Source organism: Phoenix dactylifera, chromosome 9 (genome assembly GCF_009389715.1).
Source record: "Phoenix dactylifera cultivar Barhee BC4 chromosome 9, palm_55x_up_171113_PBpolish2nd_filt_p, whole genome shotgun sequence".
Classification (NCBI taxonomy): domain Eukaryota; kingdom Viridiplantae; phylum Streptophyta; class Magnoliopsida; order Arecales; family Arecaceae; genus Phoenix; species Phoenix dactylifera.
The window spans coordinates 1,541,868-1,561,041 of record NC_052400.1 but is presented as its reverse complement, the minus strand read 5'-3'; the positions used below and the strand labels follow the sequence as shown (position 1 = coordinate 1,561,041).

Sequence of the window (19,174 nt, the reverse complement as noted above, 5' to 3'; positions counted from 1 at the left end):
GAATTCCACTAACCGGGACCGAGCTTCCGAGTCGAGGTTGGCACCGATCCGGACCGTGCGGTCCGGGCGGCCTTCTTCGAGGGGAACCTCGATTACGCCCTCGGCCGGCTCCCCGTGCCGCAAGGCCACTTCGTCTCTGGCGTCAAGGGACTCGACGCTTAGGGCCTCCATGGGCTTCTTCCCTTTGAGAGTTGCTAGGAAACACTGCCGTGCGGTTGGTTGGTCACCTCGGACCTCTCCAATCCCGGCCGCCGTGGGGAACCGCATGAGCAAATGGTAGGTAGAAACCACCGCGCGAAGGGCGTTCAGTCCGGGTCGTCCGAGGATAGCGTTGTAGGCCGAGGGGACACGGACGACCAAGAACCCGAGTCGCACCGTGGCTTCTGCGGGTGCAACGCCCGCAGTCACAGGCAGCTCAATGACACCTTCGGCCGAGATAGCGTCTCCAGTGAATCCTATGAGGGGGGTGGATGTTTTGTGCAACAATTGTCGGGACAAGCTCATCTTTCGGAAGGCCTCGTAATACAGAATATCAGCTGAGCTTCCACTATCCACAAGAACACGCCTTACATCATAGTTCGCCATAGTGAGAGAGATCACCATGGCGTCATCGTGGGGAGTCTGAACCCCCTTTACATCTTCATCACAAAAAGTGATTACATTTCCGACCCGCTGCCTCTTCGCGACGGCCACTCCTGATGCTCCCGCCGAGCCCCCTGCATTCCTCACGGGCCGAGAGCAGCCCCCAGTGATGGTGTGGATCACTCCCGCAACGGGTCGATTCTGTTCCCGAGGCTCCTGAGGGGCCGGGTCGGCCGGACGCGGGTCTGCCGGGGGACGTCGGTCGTTTACATATCGACCGAGACGCCCTCGGCGAATGAGAGCCTCGATCTCGTCCCGAAGCTGGAAGCAGTCTTCGGTATCGTGGCCGTGGTCTCGGTGGTACTCACAGTACGCCCGAGAAGGCCTCCTCCCAGGGATCTTCTTCATCTGCCTCGGGACCGGGAGGTCCTCCCGCCCCTTGACCTCCATGAGGATCTGGGCCCGAGGGGCCAGGAGTGGGGTGTACCGGTTGAAGCGTCGGTGCGGAGAACGAGGGCGTGTGGCGCCGTGGTTCCTTGCTGGTGACGGGCTTCTGCGCCGGCGTTGAGGCGTCGGGCTCCTCCTCTGGGGTGCCTCTTTTCGCCTTTTCTTTCCGGGCTTTAGAGGGGCCTCGGCGGCCTCCTTGTTCCGGTGGGATGCTGCCTCCTCGGCGTCTGCATACTGGTTTGCCCGAGATAACGGTTCCGGGAAGCTCCGCGGCAGGCGTTTGTCCAGGGAGAAGGTGAGTCTGCCCTTCCGGAAGCCACGCTTCAGGGCTGAGAGAGCCACTTCCTGGCTCAGGTTCCGGACCTCCAGTGTAGCCTTGTTGAAGCAGGTGAGATAATCCCGCAGGCTTTCTCCCTCGTTTTGCCGGACATCAAAGAGGGAGTCGGAGACCAGTCGCCGCCTGCTACTGACGGCGAAATGGCTGATAAAGAAGCGGGTGAACTGGTCGAAGGACTGGATGGAGTTAGCCTCCAGGCCGGCGAACCATGCCCTTGCCGGGCCACGGAGGGTCGCCGGGAAGGCCTTGCAGAGGAGCGGATCCGATGCTCCATGGAGGAGCATAAGAGTCCTGAAACTCTCCACATGGTCCCGCGGGTCCGCCGCCCCGTCGTAGGGTTCGATCGCCGGCATTTTGAACCCCGGCGGGTTCGGGGTCCGCAGGATCCTCGAGGCAAGCGCCGGCTGGGAGGAGATCTCCAAGTCAGCGAAGGGATCTTTGGAGTGGCCCTTCAGGACCTGGAGTTGTCTGTGGAGATCGTCCACCCGCCGGTCCAGGGAGCGCGACCGGTGGGTGGGGGACAAGGAGCGGCGCGAGGGGGACCGACTGGCGTGCGGGCCCCTCGAGGACTGGGGTGTTTGAGAACGCGCCCGGGTCCGCCTCTCGTACCCCGCACAGCTCCGATGAGAAGGTCCTGGCAGAATGGACCGCACTCGAGAATCCTCCTCGCGCCGGCGCTCCTCTCCATGGGAGAGGAAGGAGCGCGGGTTGTGAGGAAGAGGCGAGTGCTCGGGGGGCAGCGGCTCCTGAGCCCGTTGCGGCACCCGAGAGATCACACCCTGCAGATTCTGCACTGCCTCCGCGAGGGTGCGAACTTGCTGGGCTAGCTGGTCGAACTGAGCAGCTTCGACCGTCTGAATGGGAGAAGGGGCGGTGGAGTGCTGCTGAGAGTGCGTTGGGGACGCAGCAGCCTCTCGGCCGGAGGCGCGAGAGGCTCCGCGACCGGAAGCATTGGAAGCTCCACGACCACCTCGCCGTGCCATTACGATCGTTCTAAGATTCGGGCCCTTCCTCTAGCGCCAACTGTTGCTGGTGGTCCAAACCGAGAACGATTGGCACTGCGGTGTGAACGGGGTTCCGTCTGAGTTGTCTTGGTTGGAGTTGGTTGCGCTCCACCTTCCGCCAAGAAACCTGCAAACAAGCCTTGCACCACCACCAGGGTGGTGATGGCCCTCCGACGGTCAAGTCAGAGGAGATTGGAGGAGGAGGAGAGGTGATAATCGCAAGTAAGAGAGTGCTCTGGGAGATATTGCTCACCTCCCCCCTTTCTCCCCCCAGCCGCATATATACCTGGCTGGGGGGTCTCTCAGGGGGGTTCGTTATCGTGGGGCACGATGGTGTGGCCACTGACATGGCCGTTACAGGGCGTCGTGGAGCAGCACCGGGTACGGCCACGTCAGGGCATAATGGGGCTCCGCTTTGTACGGCTGATGCAGGAGATCGTGGAGCAGCATCGGATACAGTCGTTGCAGGGAGTAGTGGAGCAGGAGGCCGCGGCGTGCCTCTGGGGAATAGCCTGTCGTTATCAAGAGATCTCCGACTCGGGGTCGGAGTGCTGGATCAAAGGGCAGCCGACTCGGGGTCGGGCTGCGGAGCCGAGGATATCCGACTCGGGGTCGGATTGCTGGATCAAAGGACAGCCGACTCGGGGTCGGGCTGCGGAGCCGAGGGCGTCCGACTCGGGGTCGGATTGCTGGATCAAAGGGCAGCCGACTCGGGGTCGGGCTGCGGAGCCGAGGACGTCCGACTCGGGGTCGGAGCGCTGGATCAAAGGGCAGCCGTAGTCTTCCTGGGCGCGCGTGCCGGTCACGTGGGGCATGGCGGCTTAGTTCCCCCGTAACAACACCCAAGGGCTCGAGAATCAAGTTCGAATCCAGATTCAAATTGCAGAGAGAGCTGATTCTCCAATTTCAGCTATCAGTGATTCATGCAATGGCGATGATTGGATAGGCCCTAGAGTGCTGCTGCACCATATACTGCATGGCGCCTATACAATCATGGTGATCGCACCGATCAATCACAAACAACCATAATTGGAGGATCTCCGGCTCTTGAGAATTCATATCAATTTGCTTTATTCCTAAGGATATGTTTGAATTTTCCTACAGAATTAGGCTGAAAATTTCATAAGATACATGGATTTGACCAGTACAACCACCAGCAACATCACAAGCTACAAGCAGGCTAGGCTTGTATTTATAAAATATCTAGAAATAGCTTTCAAATGAACAGACTCGAATCTCATGGAGAGAAAGAAAAAACCTCAGCAGATTGTTTGTCTTTTTTCTCCCTATATAATTCGGGCCGGCTCACTCTAAAGCTATTTCTAGATATTTTGCCGTAGCCTTTGATCTTAGTGGTTATACTGACCAAATTCTATAGAAAAATCCAATGAGGCCCTAAATGATTTTGTTCCAGTACGACTGTACGAGTCCCATAGAGTAAGACCCTTACAAGATCAAATCTACAATAAGCCACCACATTTGCCTTCAAAATTCAACACAGCACACAATTGCAGTTCAACAATAAGTCAAAAAATTATACAGCTTAAAAAAAATGTTACCTGCATTAGATATATCATTGAGCAAAACATACCATACCATATCAATCAAGAGGATACCAAGACCTTGCCCCCGAACCGGTGCCAATCTATATACCAAACCGATAGTATGGATGTACAGACTGTGCAGCATTACGGGATTTGGTACCAAAATTGCTTCAAAGAGTCTAGACTACCACCATTTGGGAAGATGAAGGTACCACCAAGTTGCAACACCCAGAAATCAAGCATAAACATGAAACCAAATATTTCAATTACTACGAATAAAAAAAAAATTAGGGTTTACATCACACCAAGCATGATGACATAACATTCCAGCTTATCTTCATGTGAGAAGGCATTGGTGCTACAAATCTGAGAAGATCTGGCTTATCAGAGGACCAAGGAGTGCCCTCATCATGCCATTCACCTGAACTGCTGAGGAATTTTGCAATGTGAGGGATAACCATTTCTCTGCAGTGAAGATGCAGTAAAGGGACCTTGGATAGGGCACTCCCCTTCTGAACCTCCAAGCCCTCAGGCCTCCGCAATTTGTACGGTGCTCTGGTCATTGGCTCGTAGTCTACTCGAGGCATTTGCTTCCATCTCTGGTGCATGAACCAACCATACTTGTAATCTCCAACAATTGGTGTGCCCAGTGCCTCAGCGCAGTGTACTCGGAGCTGCAAGGGGGGTAAAAGACCAGTAATTCATAAAAAGATTTGGTTCTTTCAAACAACTTATTATTAACTTTTCCTCTTCCTCACATGCTGTTTCCTTTTACAAGTCATTCTACCAAAGATTTAGTAACTAGCAAAATAGACTTTATTGGGCAAATATGCAGTCAGATGTCACATAACACATTTTGCCAGACTATTACGAAAAAAAATTTATCGCAGGCATGCATATTGTTCCATGTATTTTTTTAGGATGAAATAGAAGGCACCAAATGACATCCAAAAGGTAGTACATTTGTCTTTTATTTCTTCCCTTTTAACTTTTGGTTGGTAGGTTAAATTGGACATACTTGTGAGATTAGCTTATGCATTAAAGAGCATATCGTAATTAAAAATTAACGAATAATCTAATTGAGTTACTGGTGGACAGTGAGCAAATTCATAAAGAATTTCAAATTAAAAACTTTATGCAAAGCTAAAACTGGAAATTCAAAAATAATTACTTCCCAGTTTTAGTGATAACTTAAAAATTGTCACATAATTAGAAGATCATGTAGGATGCGATCAAGGCATACCCGAATAAATATTTTATGACACTTTTAGTTATTTAAAGCATCCCTATAATCAAGTTTGACTTGGGTGATTTTGTAAGTTAGGTATTTGTCCTATGCAACTATACCAAGTTCCGGACAGTAGACGATAGAAAGCATACAGGAAAACAGAACCGTAGATGACCTTTCCTAAGGCTGTGAACAGTACCTGATGCTTCCGGCCCGTGAGTGGACGGAGCTCAACCCATGAGCATCCATTAATGGTGGGTCCCATCACCCGGTATTCAGTCACAGCTTCTTGAGAGCCATCTATACCTGAAGGATGAGCCAAAATGACTCTTTCAGTTTTCCCATCATTGAGAAGCACCTAAGATCAGAAGACAAAAAGTCGAACATGTAAAATTTGTCACTCAAGTCACATGGCGTAATTTATAATGCATATAATCTGGTTTAAGTCTAAAGCTACTTTAAAGAATCAAAGAAATTTGCCCTTTAAATTGGGTGCTTGGAATTGAAAACTTTTTTCAGGATCTCCATAATCAAATTCTCCAGAGCATTTGCTACAAGAGTAGTAGCAACTGGTGAGATTAGTTAGAAAATGGAAAAAAATGAAGGCATGAAGAACACAGTATGCATATTGTAATCAATATTTCCTATATTTTCAGTATCTGACTCCATTATTCAGAAATCTAATATTTAATAACATATTCCAGGTGCATATTTGTGTGATTGCCAATGTCGTAATTATGATTGAATGCATGAACAACAGAAAATAAATAAAAAGCAAAAAGAAAGAGCTTTTCCCTATGTCGAAGATTGCAAAACTATACCTAGAACCATCATGCATGAATATAAATAGAAGAAAGTCAAAGGTACCTTTGAAAGTGGAGCAGAAATAAGGCCTTCCCTTTCTTTTGGACATCCTATGACCAATGCCCAGTACCTCTGCATCGTTGCTTCACAAGCATCATTCCATGTCTACATAATTTGTTGGCACATGAATTATGATAAAAGCTTCAAAATACTCATTATTACTTCATAATAATAGTGGACAGAAGAGTAACCAACACCATCTAAATTTCAGATGTATCGGCAAAGCAAGATTTTCCCAGGAATAAGATACTGTGTGCCATTTGGCGACAATTAAGAATCGTTCCACTATATAACTTTGTCAGTAAAGTAACCAGGACACGAAGAACTAATTTGCACCAAAAAATGAGAAAGAAAAGAAAAAAGAAGCATGAAGATTTAATTCTACAGTCAGGAGCTTTTCTTACTGTGCATAAAATCAATGGTGGTTGTGCTTTCGGCTTTTCAGTTAAGTCCTCAGATCAAGTCATGACAGAGTCATGTCCTTTTGAATGATAACAGTAATTAACATAATAAAGTTTTCTACCTAAGCCCATGCATCTAGAGTTGAATATTTTATATTAGGTTTTGTTATTTTTATAGTGAATGTGCGCATCTTACTTTTTATAGAAAAAATATTTGAGAGCATAAAAGAACACTTTTCATATTAGAAATTTTCAAGTATCCTGACCTGGTTGAAAATCTTAGTTTCACAGATTCCTGTAGGAAACTATTACAGTATTACCTATCTTGAACTTTGGGTTGAGTAGAAGCCCGGATCAGACTTTTCTTAACAAATTATGATTGACTCTTCACTGAACTTTCACTGATTTTCATGTTTTCAAATATTAGTAAACCTGCCTGTTATCATGAAGATGCTGCCAGTGTTACCTGAGAAGATGATTTTGCAAGATTTATGTTAGTAAAAAGCCAATGAAGTTGAGCAAAGCTTTCTTTCGTTCTCCCCATCAATAGCAAGCCGCTGCTCTCTCTGTCAAGTCGATGCACCTGAAATAAACAAGACAGCAAGGATGCTAACATAGTCACTATCATCACATAAAATCACTACCATGTGAGAGCATGTCGAAAGTTTTCTTTTTGTCAAATTGGCAATGTTGGAAAGGATGGTGCACAAAGCAGGAAAGGTGTGATCAACTGTTAGTTCAGTGAATGATTTAGGTAATTTGAAAAGATACATTTAGTGTATAATTTCGACAGCTTACCAACTTGGGACCCTGTTCATTGCCATATGATAATGCTGCTGCTGCCAGCACATCCATGCTATTATGAACAGGTAAATTTCCCTACAAAGCATTAAGATATTCAAAAATATCAGTATCGCAGACCCAACAAGAATGACTGTTCAACTTTTGCAGGAATTTGTTGAAACTAACCTTTACAGGCACTTTAGGGGGTTTATTTAGCACAATTATAGCAGAGTCCTGACATTTCACAAACCAAAACAATTATATAAATAACCAGAGGACAACAGAATATTTACCAGATTGCATTGGTAAACATGATTCTTATCAGTGACAGAATGGAGCTCTCATCAACCAAGGGCACCATCCAATGTCAACACAAGAACTCAGCAAAATCATAGAGAGATTAATTAACAGAAAAGAAAAACAGAGAATTAAATATTCTGCCTTGTAGGTAACAAGCCTTCTTATGTATTCTATCTCATCAGCATTTGGATGCAAGGTTGCAGTTGGTATAGTGTCATATCTCTTGGTTATCTTGGTCTCTGCAACCGAAACGGGAATATGAATCTTCATGCCGACCTCCATAACATCGTTATGCTTAACCTGCATGCAGACTGCAAAAGATAGTTACTTTATGCGTGTAATTGAGGAATTAACCCAGACATCCACTCTCTCTCGGGGGGAGGGGACAAGTATAATTTGGAGCACTATGAAGGAAGCTTAATATGTCATACCCTTTTCAACTGGTGCATCTGATGATGACCTTTTTCCAGTGGAACACCACGATTTGAGCTTTCCACATGGACCTGATTAAAACAAAATAAAAAAAAACAGCAGTGGAAATGTCTAAGCACAAATGATTCTCAACTTCTGACCTTGGTAACTCTGAAATGCCTTCTGCCTTTTGGCATAAGCCATGTGAGTTTAACGCATACACCTAATATTTTTTTACATCATTATATACATAAGAAGAAAAAAAAGAAAAGACAAGGAAGTGCCATCTAGGAGCATGATAGATATGGATTTTGGTTCACTTGATGAACAAATACATATTCATTGGACCTTAGATGATAAAAAAACTCTGCACAGTAACAGAACAACTTAACATAAAAGCTACAAATGGAAGATATACTCTCCATCACAAAATATTTTTCCTAGCAGATGCTTTGTTGATCAGCTTATCTGACTAAAAAATATATGCTTCTCTACAAGCAGGCTACAGTTAGCTCATTTGTATATCAGGTATTCTCTCACTACATCAAAAGAGGCCATGGATACAGTTCCAGTTAATCAACCATGAAACCAAAGTGCAAGGGTCATCTCAGCCTGACCTTACAAGCAGGGGGTCGCTAAACCGTGGGTGTTGAGCCTTTTTACCGAACTGTACTCTGAACTCTCATCAACATTAACTTTCTTTTGCACAATAAAATCTTGTGAACAAACAACTTTTTATTTTTTAGAGCTTCTAAAGTTATGAAACTTCGAATCATTCTCATAAATCACAATTAGACCAGAGTACCATAAGCCAATACACTTTCTAACACAATAATGAAAGAGATAAAAGAGGAAACAGATGAGAAATTGTGAAAACAAAGAAAAATCCCATCCGGATAGCCAAAGAAGCGGCCAAAATTTGAACTTTCCCCTAATCTTATTCATACGGTGCAAGAATTTAAGCTTCCGCACAACACCAGAAACCACATGCTTACCAGGCCCTTCCTAAAATGGCTCTGGATGACTTCCGGTGGGATGTCAGCGAAGTAGTGCTTGACCCAGGTGATGGCGGTGATGCGGCGGGGCTTGCTGGGATCGGCGGCGGGATCCCTCTTCCGGCCGGGAAGAGGGTTCGTGTGAGAGGAGGGGAAGGGGGGGAGGGAGAGGAGCTGCCGCGGCTTGGGGCCCTCCTTGGGTTCGCCGAGGCGGGCCACGTTGTTGGAGACCCGGATGACCGGCTCCGCCATCGCCGGCCGTGGCGGGGCGAGCCTCGAGAGGTGCCTCACCGTCCTCAGGAGGGCCGGCGGCCGCGGGCAGCAGCGCCGCCAGATCATGGAAGGAGGGAGGCAGCGCCGGCAGCGGTTGAGACCGGACTGAACCCAGTCCAATCGCGAACCTGGAAGGGACTCAGGGAAAGGGCGAGAGGACGGACGGAAGAACAACGGGAGTACGGGACTATCGGAGTCGAAATCGATCGTAGCTCGGGGCCGGACCTGGGTCGGGTCGGGTCGGGTCGGGTTGGATTTAGCTCGTCGGATTGGCTCCACCAAAAGAAAGATCCCAGGCGATGGGCTGGGCCCAAACCGGAGCCCGGACCGAATCCAAGTCGCCCAGTTGACAATTTGCTCATAGCATAGCAATATAATATCACGTGGATAATGTTTTTTTTTTTTTTTTTGAGGCAAGCTAACCGGAGAGAAGGGGGCTAATAAAAAAACCTATAACTCTTTGAATTTCGACCTGGTTATGTTGAGGACCTCGTTAATAGAGGCTAATACATTGGCACATGATTTATTCTAAAGGTTGTGTTGCTGGAAATTGGACCCGGGGGCCGCCGCGAAGCCGGGGAAGGAGGAGCTCCGCTGCTACAGGGGGCGGACGGCGGTGCGCCGGCCGGCGATGTCCTCCTGGAGGGTGTAAGTCCTGCAAAAAGCCGGTGGCCGGGCTCCCCGGCGCCGGCCCTCCGATGCCTAAGTCAGAGGGGGGCTTAACTTTGAAGAAGAGAGAGAGATTGTATGTGGAAGCCCGAAATAATTCCCTTGGGAGGAAGAGGCCTCCCTCCATCTCAGAGGGAGAAGCTCCCTTTTTATAGGGAGAGTGGCCGGATTACCTGTGATGTGACTGGGCGAATTAATGGGTTACCGTCACTGTCAGGGAGCTGTCACGATTGATCGGACCCGTTGGGGTGGTTGAACCGCCGGCCGTGGTGGGCCTGGGGTCCGTAGATGACAAGTGCATTGATTGCTGAGTGAACCGGTGGTCAGAAAGAGCCGTACGCTTTGATGGTTCAGTGATCCGGAGATCATCTTGAGCCGTGTTCATTTAATGACTGAGTGCATTGGAGGCCTGAGGGGGTCTCATGCATTAATGATAGGGTGTGCCGAATGCCTGCGGAGATCTTGTGCCTTAATGACTTGGGGATGGTGGCAGATTGAAGTGGAGTCATATATTTAGTTGTCAGATCCTTTGGAGGGTTAGGCGGAGATTGGATATTTGGCAAAGGCATGGGCTCGGTGGGGTTGCCTTTCAGGTCGGCGCTCTCTGGTCTCGGCCTTCTGTGCTCGGCCTTCTGTGCTCGGCAGCCTGCTGTGCTCGGCAGCCTGCTGTGCTCGGCCTGCTGTGCTCGGCTCGCTGTGCTCGGCAGCCTGCTGTGCTCGGCTCGCTGTGCCCGGCTCGCTGTGCTCGGCTCGGCCTATGAGCTCGATCACTTAGAAGAGCCCGATCACTTGGATGAGCCGAAGAGCCCGATCACTTGGATGAGCTCGATCTTGCTGACGGATTTGGGTGCTATAATTGCATTTGTGGGGTGGTCCACTTTACCACCAACACTACCCCCCGACTTCCGAGTTCGAGCTGCTTTTTGGCTCGGACGAAGGAAGTAGTCCAGTCGTCGATCATCCTGTAATATAGCCAAATATATATAAAGATGTACGTGCCAAGTAGGGTGTACCTCTCATGCAGTTGGAGTTAAGTGCTCCAGGTTGACTCAGCGGCCTTCTTTGGCTTGTCGTAGGAGGCGTCGAATGGTGTTGAAAGGCGTCGAATGGCGTCGAAGTGTCGTCGAATGGCATCGAATGGCGTCGAATGGCGTCGAATCGGCGTCGAATGGCGTCGAATGGCGTCGAATCGGCGTCGAATGGCGTCGAATGGCGTCGAATGGCGTCGAATGGCGTCGAATGTCGTCGAACGGCGTCGAATGGCGTCGAACGGCGTCGAACGGCGTCGAACGGCGTCGAACGGCGTCGAACGGCGTCGAACGGCGTCGAATGGCGTCGAATGGCGTCGAACGGCGTCGAATGTCGTCGAATGGCGTCGAATGGCGTCGAATCGGCGTCCCGAGCTTAGCTAGAGCATCATTGGAGACGCATACAGGAGACGGACCTCGTCCGTTGGCGATCGTGCGCCCTATTCGGGGCGACGTTGGTCGTTTTTTGGATTCTCCGACCTGGAAATAGATAAAATATTGAAATTATTTGAAGCCAAAGTGGCGTCCTGTACCTTTTGGAGATATTTTAATGGCTTCCGAGCTTCGAAGTCCCTTAGGACTTAGCTTGGCACTAGCTTTCTTTGGCTCGATTTTCTGGGGGAGGTGTTCTGCATTCGGGCTTCGGAGCTTGGCAGCCTTCTGAGCTCGGCGGCCTTTGGTGCTCTGTCTTCTGAGCTCGGCGGCCTTTGGTGCTCTGCCTTCTGAGCTCGGCGGCCTTCGGAGCTCGGCCTTCTGAGCTCGGCGGCCTTCTGAGCTCGGCAGCCTTCTGGACCATGAAAGGATTTAGCTTCATAGTACTTTCTTGGGGTAGAATCTCCTATAAATCTAGCCAGAGGAGCGCTCATCCTTTGGAAGGCATACAACATAAGGTATCAGCCGAGCTTTCATGATGTACTAAAATCCTTTTTTTTTTTAAAACCTTGCAATGATGACGGAAATAGCTACAGCGTCGTCATAAAGAGGGCTCAACACCCTTTTGGTCTTCATCAGAAAAGGAGATGACTTTCACAGAGCACGGATGCTTTGAGGAAGCTCTTTTTTCCGAGCTCGGAGCTTCTGGTACCTCTAGTTGCCCGCCCTCTGATGGTATTGATGATGCCCGTGAGAGGTTAGTGGTCATTCTGCTCCTTATGCGGCACTGAATTTTGTTCCTCGGGCTCTCTCCTGTAGGCATGATTACGGACAAAATAACTCAACCGACCTCGGCGGACAAGTGCCTCGATCTCATCACGAAGCTCGTAGCAATCCTCCGTATCATGGCCGCAATCTCGGTGGAAGCGGCAGTACTTTTTCGAGTGCTTCCGCGACTCTGTCGGACGCATTCTCAATGGAGGTCGGAGGTAGCCCCGACCCTCAATCTCCATGAGGATTTCTGCTCGGGTGGATGTGAGAGGAGTGTACGTCTGAAATTTTTGGAGGGGAGACCCCGGGCGAGCTAGGCTCTTGGGCCAAGGAGGCTCTTTCTCATGCCAGGGGAATCTGCTACTTGGTTGGGAGTGCTCCTGGTGCTTCTTCTGCATCTTGGCAGGTCGTTCGGCTTCCTCCCGCCGAGAGGCCATGGCTTCCTCAGCCTTGGCGTACTTGCGAGCTCGGGTCAACATTTCGGTGAGGTCCGCAGGGAAGTTCTTCTCGATAGAGAAAAGGAACCTGTAAGACCGGGCTCCAGTCTTTAGTGCCGACATGGCGATTGACTGGTCCAGCTCCCGGACTTCCCATGTTGCGGCAGTAAACCGATCCAAGTACTCCTTGAAGGACTCTCCCTCCTCTTGTTTGATGTCAAGGAGGGAGTCCGACGTCCGCCGCTGGGGCTGGCTAGCGGCAAAATTACTGGCAAACTGCCTGCCGAGCTGCTCAAAGGAGGAGACAGTACTCGGCTTCAACCCGGTGAACCAAAGCCGGGCCGGTCCTCGGAGCGTTGCTGGAAAGGCTTTGCACATCATGGCCTCCGAGGCTCCTTGTAGGGCCATTAAGGCCCGATAACTCTCCAGGTGGTCCAGGGGATCAGCCTTGCCGTTGTAGGGCTCCACCTGGGGCATCTTGAACTGTGGTGGGACCGGTTCATCTTCGATCTCCGGGGAGAAGGGAGACTTCGTAGTGAACTCGAAGTCGTTATCACGTCCTGATTTTCTCCCGTGGAGTGCCTGGATTTGGCGCTCCAACTTCTCGACCTTCTTGTCGAGTTCATCATTCTGGGGGATCGCTGCAGCGGTCCGTTCGGGTGCAGGTTGCCCTGGAACCGACTCAGCTTCTGAAGGCTGTGGCCAGCCTCCGTGATCTCTGACTGGGTGCTCTCTCCAGAGGGAGGCCTGGGCTTGAGAGTCCTGACCTCGAAGAGGAAGCCCGCTTGTAGGGGGCTCCGGTTGAACTGGAGCCGGGGGAGGCGGTGCTGCTGGGATGCCCCTGGGTTGCAAGCTTTGGACGGCGGTAGCCAACGCCTGCACTTGCTGCACCAGGGCATCAAATTGTTTCGGTTGAACTTGAGGTGCTGGCTCAACCGGGGGTGGCGAGTTCCGAACGGAACATTCTGGGCTTGGTGGAGGACGTCGAGAGGCGTTGGAAGCCCCTTTACTTCTCAGCTTCATGGTAGCGAACTCGGGCCCTTCCTCTAGCGCCAACTGTTGCTGAAAATTGGACCCGGGGGCCGCCGCGAAGCCGGGGAAGGAGGAGCTCCGCTGCTACAGGGGGCGGACGGCGGTGCGCCGGCCGGCGATGTCCTCCTGGAGGGTGTAAGTCCTGCAAAAAGCCGGTGGCCGGGCTCCCCGGCGCCGGCCCTCCGATGCCTAAGTCAGAGGGGGGCTTAACTTTGAAGAAGAGAGAGAGATTGTATGTGGAAGCCCGAAATAATTCCCTTGGGAGGAAGAGGCCTCCCTCCATCTCAGAGGGAGAAGCTCCCTTTTTATAGGAAGAGTGGCCGGATTACCTGTGATGTGACTGGGCGAATTAATGGGTTACCGTCACTGTCAGGGAGCTGTCACGATTGATCGGACCCGTTGGGATGGTTGAACCGCCGGCCGTGGTGGGCCTGGGGTCCGTAGATGACAAGTGCATTGATTGCTGAGTGAACTGGTGGTCAGAAAGAGCCGTACGCTTTGATGGTTCAGTGATCCGGAGATCATCTTGAGCCGTGTTCATTTAATGACTGAGTGCATTGGAGGCCTGAGGGGGTCTCATGCATTAATGATAGGGTGTGCCGAATGCCTGCGGAGATCTTGTGCCTTAATGACTTGGGGATGGTGGCAGATTGAAGTGGAGTCATATATTTAGTTGTCAGATCCTTTGGAGGGTTAGGCGGAGATTGGATATTTGGCAAAGGCATGGGCTCGGCGGGGTTGCCTTTCAGGTCGGCGCTCTCTGGTCTCGGCCTTCTGTGCTCGGCAGCCTTTTGTGCTCGGCAGCCTGCTGTGCTCGGCCTGCTGTGCTCGGCTCGCTGTGCTCGGCAGCCTGCTGTGCTCGGCTCGCTGTGCCCGGCTCGCTGTGCTCGGCTCGGCCTATGAGCTCGATCACTTAGAAGAGCCCGATCACTTGGATGAGCCGAAGAGCCCGATCACTTGGATGAGCTCGATCTTGCTGACGGATTTGGGTGCTATAATTGCATTTGTGGGGTGGTCCACTTTACCACCAACAGGTTGTGTCCAAAATGATTAGCAACATACCGCTAGCAGACCGGCTGTCTTGAAAGACTTTGATGTAGGATGATGCGCTCACCATAAGAAGATAAATCAGTGTTATGATCTTGCCCCGAGATGGTATGGTCAAAACTCAAGATCGATAAGATGAATTAAATATTTGAAAGAATTTGAAGGCATAAACTCAATTTAATATTTTGAGAAAGATTTAATTCATATATTAGTACGACATATATGCTTATTTTCTATAAATTATTATCTATTTGATTATCTATTTTGTTTAGCTAAAGTGATCATTACTTACTGAGTTGTCGAGCTCATTATAGAATTTCTTATTTTCTTACAGATTCAGAAAACTAACTTGATCGGAGTTTTCAATATGGAAGAGCAACTAGCAGAACTTTGACATACATTATCTTAAATTAGAGCTTATTTAAATTAATGTATTATCCTAAAATATTGTTAGAATTATGAGACATTTATATATTGAGCTAGTTGTTGAAATAAAGTTTGCATATTATTATTTAAATTATTTTGCTACATATTTATAATATCATATCGAGTGCCTTGCATGCTTGTGGAGAGGGTTGCCTATGAGTATGCAGCAGTTGACACAACCTTCGGTTCGTGAACTTGGGTCGGGGGCGTTACATAATCCATCCCAATAATTGAAAATACTGGTATCTCCATTTAGATTTTCCTAGATATGTTCAATTTCTATCATTCAACTGTGACCTCAAAAAATTTCTATATTATTTTGGCCCCTGCATATAAACCATTTTGTAGGTAAGGCCTTTCATAAATTGTTGTTTGACATCATCATTATTTTTTCCTATTTTTAAAAATAAGGTTATAGAATTAGAGACAAAAAAAACATATTTGGTATTACTTTTTTTATTTTTAAAAATTATATTTATCATTTCTAAAAATAGAAATAATAAATCTTTACTTTTCATTATTTTTATAAATAAAAAATTAATACTTTTTACCATTAGTACTAATACCATCTCTATCTTTATCATTGTCATCCTCGCCACCAGTATTGCTTCCGCAACGTTATCACAACCGTTGCCATTCTTGCTGTTTATGTGGCCGCTATACCATTGTCGTCATCTTTGTCGTCGATACTCCATCACCACTATTACTACCACTATTAACTACCACCATCGCCATCATCACTAAATTGGTACCAAACCTGCCACCAACATTGCTACCGTCTCTATCACAACAACTATTGTTGCCTACACTATTCTAACAATATTTTTTTTAAGAAAAATAATTTAGTATACAAAACATATTTATATTTTTAAAATAAAAATATTTTTTATTTTATTTATGAAATATATAAAAAATAAAAGTGATGCGAGATGGTATCTAAAATAAAACTTAACAATAGTTTTAAAACCGATAAAGGAAAAAAAAAGTTTATTTACTTCCCTCATGCTATATCCAACGTCATCGGAAAAAAAATGGAGCTTGAAATTAAAATTATAAATCCTAAGATAATCTATGTAAATTAAAAGCCAACGAGTCCGATAATTATGTTCTGGATAAACAGCATCCCTGTTCGGGAAAAAATAAATGGAAAAGATCCGCATATCAGCAAGATGACTTTGGTCGGAAAAGATCTCACCATCTTGCCATTGGGTTAGTTTCCAACTGTTTTGGCCCGAATTGTTGGCGCTCCTAAAAATGGCATACTTGTGCGCCAAGGATCCGACATTTGCAGCCTGAAAGATTTTTTTTCTGACATCCAGATTACAGTAGGCTGCCACGTCGGGATCCTTAAATTAATGAAATGTCTTATGGGCATTTTCGTCTTAACGTTAAATTCTCTTCAACGCATAAGAGAGCGTGGGAATTAGGGTTTCTTCCATAGGTCAGGGTTTCCATCATCTAATCTTAGATCGAATGGGGGTGTTCACGTTCGTGTGCAGGAGCTCCGGCGAGGTGTGGAGCGCGAAGCAGCTCTCCGGCGACGTGGAGGCGTCGGCGTCCTCGACCTACGAGCTTCAGCGGAAGCTGGTCCAGGCCGCGCTCGCCGCCGACTCCTCCGGCGGGATCAACTCCTCCTTCTCCATGGTCACCCCCTCTTCTGCCGTCTTCCAGGTGATGGATCTGGCCTCCCTTTCTTCTCCCCTGTTGTTGATTTCATATCTCTTGCTCTGTATTTTATTGCATTCGAACCGCATCTTGATCTTGGATTAGGATTGGGCTTCAATGAAAAAAAAAAGGGTTTTTGGAAGAAAAAAAAAGTATAGCTCGTTATGATTCGTTGGATTTTGGGTCGGATTTCGTGGCATCATTTATATCAAATATATACGTTTCCTTGTCTTCTTGGTTGTTTCTTTTTTGTGTGGGGCGAAAAGTGGGAACTTGTCGGGGTTTGAGTTTTGTGGTTGGATAATGTTTACTGTAAACCATTTGCATGAAATCTTTGTGCTTCAGAAGTGCCATAGATAAACAATCTAGTATGGTCCTAGTAATTGATGGTTGCTGAAGTGTGTACTAAGAAGCATGGTTACTGCAATAGTCGGAAGGGATTGTGCAACCTGGGGTTAGAGATCTCTGCACAGGTGCTTTTATGTTGAATTGTAAATTGTATTGCCTAGCAGAGTGTTAACATAATAGTTCTGAGCTCTAGTCCGGTGGGAGCGCGGGGGGAGGGGGCGGGGGGCTGACGGTGATCAGCTGGGTCCGACAGGGCCTGAGCAGTGACGAAAGAGTTTATCCCCTGCTCCGCAATATTTGGATGATGGTAAGAGAGGGCGTTACATTTCAGACTATGCATGTATATCATGAAGCTAACGGGGCGGCCGACTAGGTGGCGCCATATATAGCGAGCTACTCAGGAGGCACCTTATGGATTTTAGCCCAAAAAAAAAAGGGTTCGGATAGACACATGGAAGAGCATCTTTTTTTGAATGTTTCCTTCAATGAAGCTGGGGAACTTCCTAATTAGCTGCTAGATTTATTCTCAAAGTTGGACTCCCGGAAGGGTCTAAAAGTCTGGCTTTGTAATACCTCTTGCACATTTCATTGTCTTCTTAGTGCTTGCTGACTAGATGCTGTGATTATGTAGGATGTTATCATCGCAATGGTTATTATGCCTTATTAAATGCTTTGACAACTTTTGGAGTTTCTGCAAGTTCTGTTTGATGATTTCCAATTTTCAAGTGGCTGGATTGCAGTAGTTTTGCACCCTTCTCCCCCACTCTGGTATTCTATCTTGTAATTTGATGTGTCTTGTGTTGTGCCATTTCTTTTGAAAAAGCATCCTCATGTAATTTCATACAGTAAATAAATGTCATTAAAATGGAAAAGAAAATTTTGTTCATATCTGGTTATGCTAGGCTTAATGTGCATATATGTATCTCTTTTGGTGTCATTATGTGAGAACAAAAGGTGCAAGTTTATCAGTCGTCCTGTCTACGATGCGGAGGGGGAATGTTATATGTTTGCCGCATTAAAACTATATCCATAGGCCAAAGCATGCTATTTGCTGTTTCACCTTAGGGGTATGGTGAGACCTTTTTTATGGATTCAAGTCTACGTGCCGCTCTTTGCTCATGAATAATCCTCTTATTGCATCACAGTTTTTTTTTCAAGAGATCAATTTTTGCTTCTTTCCTGGGGCCGATTACTTGTTTAGTTGCTTTCACATGGTTTGATATTTGAATGCCAATACTTTGTGCTGCAGGTGATAATTGGTGGAGGTGGTGGTGGGGCGTTCATCGGTGGTGCACCTGCGGGTGGTGCGGCGGCCGGTTCTGCCACTGGTGGTGCTGCTCCTGAGGCACCTCCTGCTGAGGAGAAGAAGGAAGAGAAAGAAGAAAGTGACGAGGACATGGGATTCTCGCTCTTTGATTAGATTGCTGTCAAGAGAACAATATGAGTCTCCAGTTTTGGTTTGCTTTAGACATTATGTTCTTGGAATAATCCTCATATGAAGAAATTTAATGAACATGGAGTGATTAGGACTGACAGATCCTGGTTTTAAGAATGCTTGTTCACCATATGGTTTCTAGCACTTTATCTCTGCTTTAATCCCTTTTTGACTATCCTACTTTCTTTATCATGGACTCGAATTCCATTTTGGTAGTTCTATTTCTCTAAGTGCATTTGTGCATATCTTTGATGGATCACTTGAGTTGAGAGGTCCAAGACCCATAACTAAAAATACTGAAGAACGACGATATTATCTTCATAGCTCTTGGGAAAAATAGCTCATGTATAAGCCTTTAGTGCCTGTCAAATTTGGTGAAGTAGACATGCAAGTGAAAGTCAGCTAGAATAGAGAGAAAATGAACTGAATGATTGATCCAACTTGAACAGGAACTGTTCTATCGGCTTGGGCAACCGTATTCTTGATTTTCATGAAACATACAAGTGGAAATCAACTAGAAAAGTGAGAAGCATCATGAACTTGAGAAGCTTTTTGTATTACATTTTAGGAATATGATTAGGGTGCAATGATGTGCAGACTCCTATATACTGTGTGATGTTGAATCAAGCTTTTTTTTTTTTTTTTTTTTTTTTTTTTTTTTTTTTTTGATGAAACGGGCATTTCATACAACACGGGTACGAATACACCCAATAGAGTCAGAAAACAAAAGGCCCTGAAGAGCTCTGGGCAACTCACACTCGCCTGACCATAGGGT

General features: G+C 47.4%; 2 protein-coding genes across 4 annotated transcripts; one reads left to right on the top strand and one right to left on the bottom strand.

Moving 5' to 3' along the window:
• Positions 1-3,993: 3,993 nt before the first annotated feature.
• On the bottom strand, positions 3,994-9,347 carry LOC103719618 (RNA pseudouridine synthase 3, mitochondrial). 3 transcript variants are annotated; one of them, XM_008808946.4, is made up of 9 exons: positions 8,897-9,347; positions 7,922-7,993; positions 7,632-7,790; positions 7,377-7,424; positions 7,206-7,286; positions 6,874-6,990; positions 6,010-6,111; positions 5,342-5,500; positions 3,994-4,588 (listed from the first exon to the last, which is right to left on the bottom strand). In XM_008808946.4, exons 1-9 carry the CDS (start codon positions 9,233-9,235, stop codon positions 4,214-4,216), a joined length of 1,452 nt encoding a protein of 483 aa, XP_008807168.4. In that variant the 5' UTR covers positions 9,236-9,347; the 3' UTR covers positions 3,994-4,213. The 3 variants fall into 3 exon arrangements, with proteins under 3 accessions (XP_008807168.4, XP_038985693.1, XP_038985694.1); XM_039129765.1 differs by having other exon boundaries at positions 6,010-6,078; XM_039129766.1 differs by having other exon boundaries at positions 7,632-7,801; positions 8,897-9,041.
• Positions 9,348-16,306: 6,959 nt separating this feature from the next.
• LOC103719619 (60S acidic ribosomal protein P3-like) lies at positions 16,307-18,588 on the top strand. Its single transcript, XM_008808947.3, has 2 exons — positions 16,307-16,622; positions 18,214-18,588. The coding sequence occupies exons 1-2, from the start codon at positions 16,425-16,427 to the stop codon at positions 18,382-18,384; spliced, it is 369 nt and encodes a 122-aa protein (XP_008807169.2). The 5' UTR covers positions 16,307-16,424; the 3' UTR covers positions 18,385-18,588.
• The last annotated feature ends 586 nt before the right edge of the window (positions 18,589-19,174 follow it).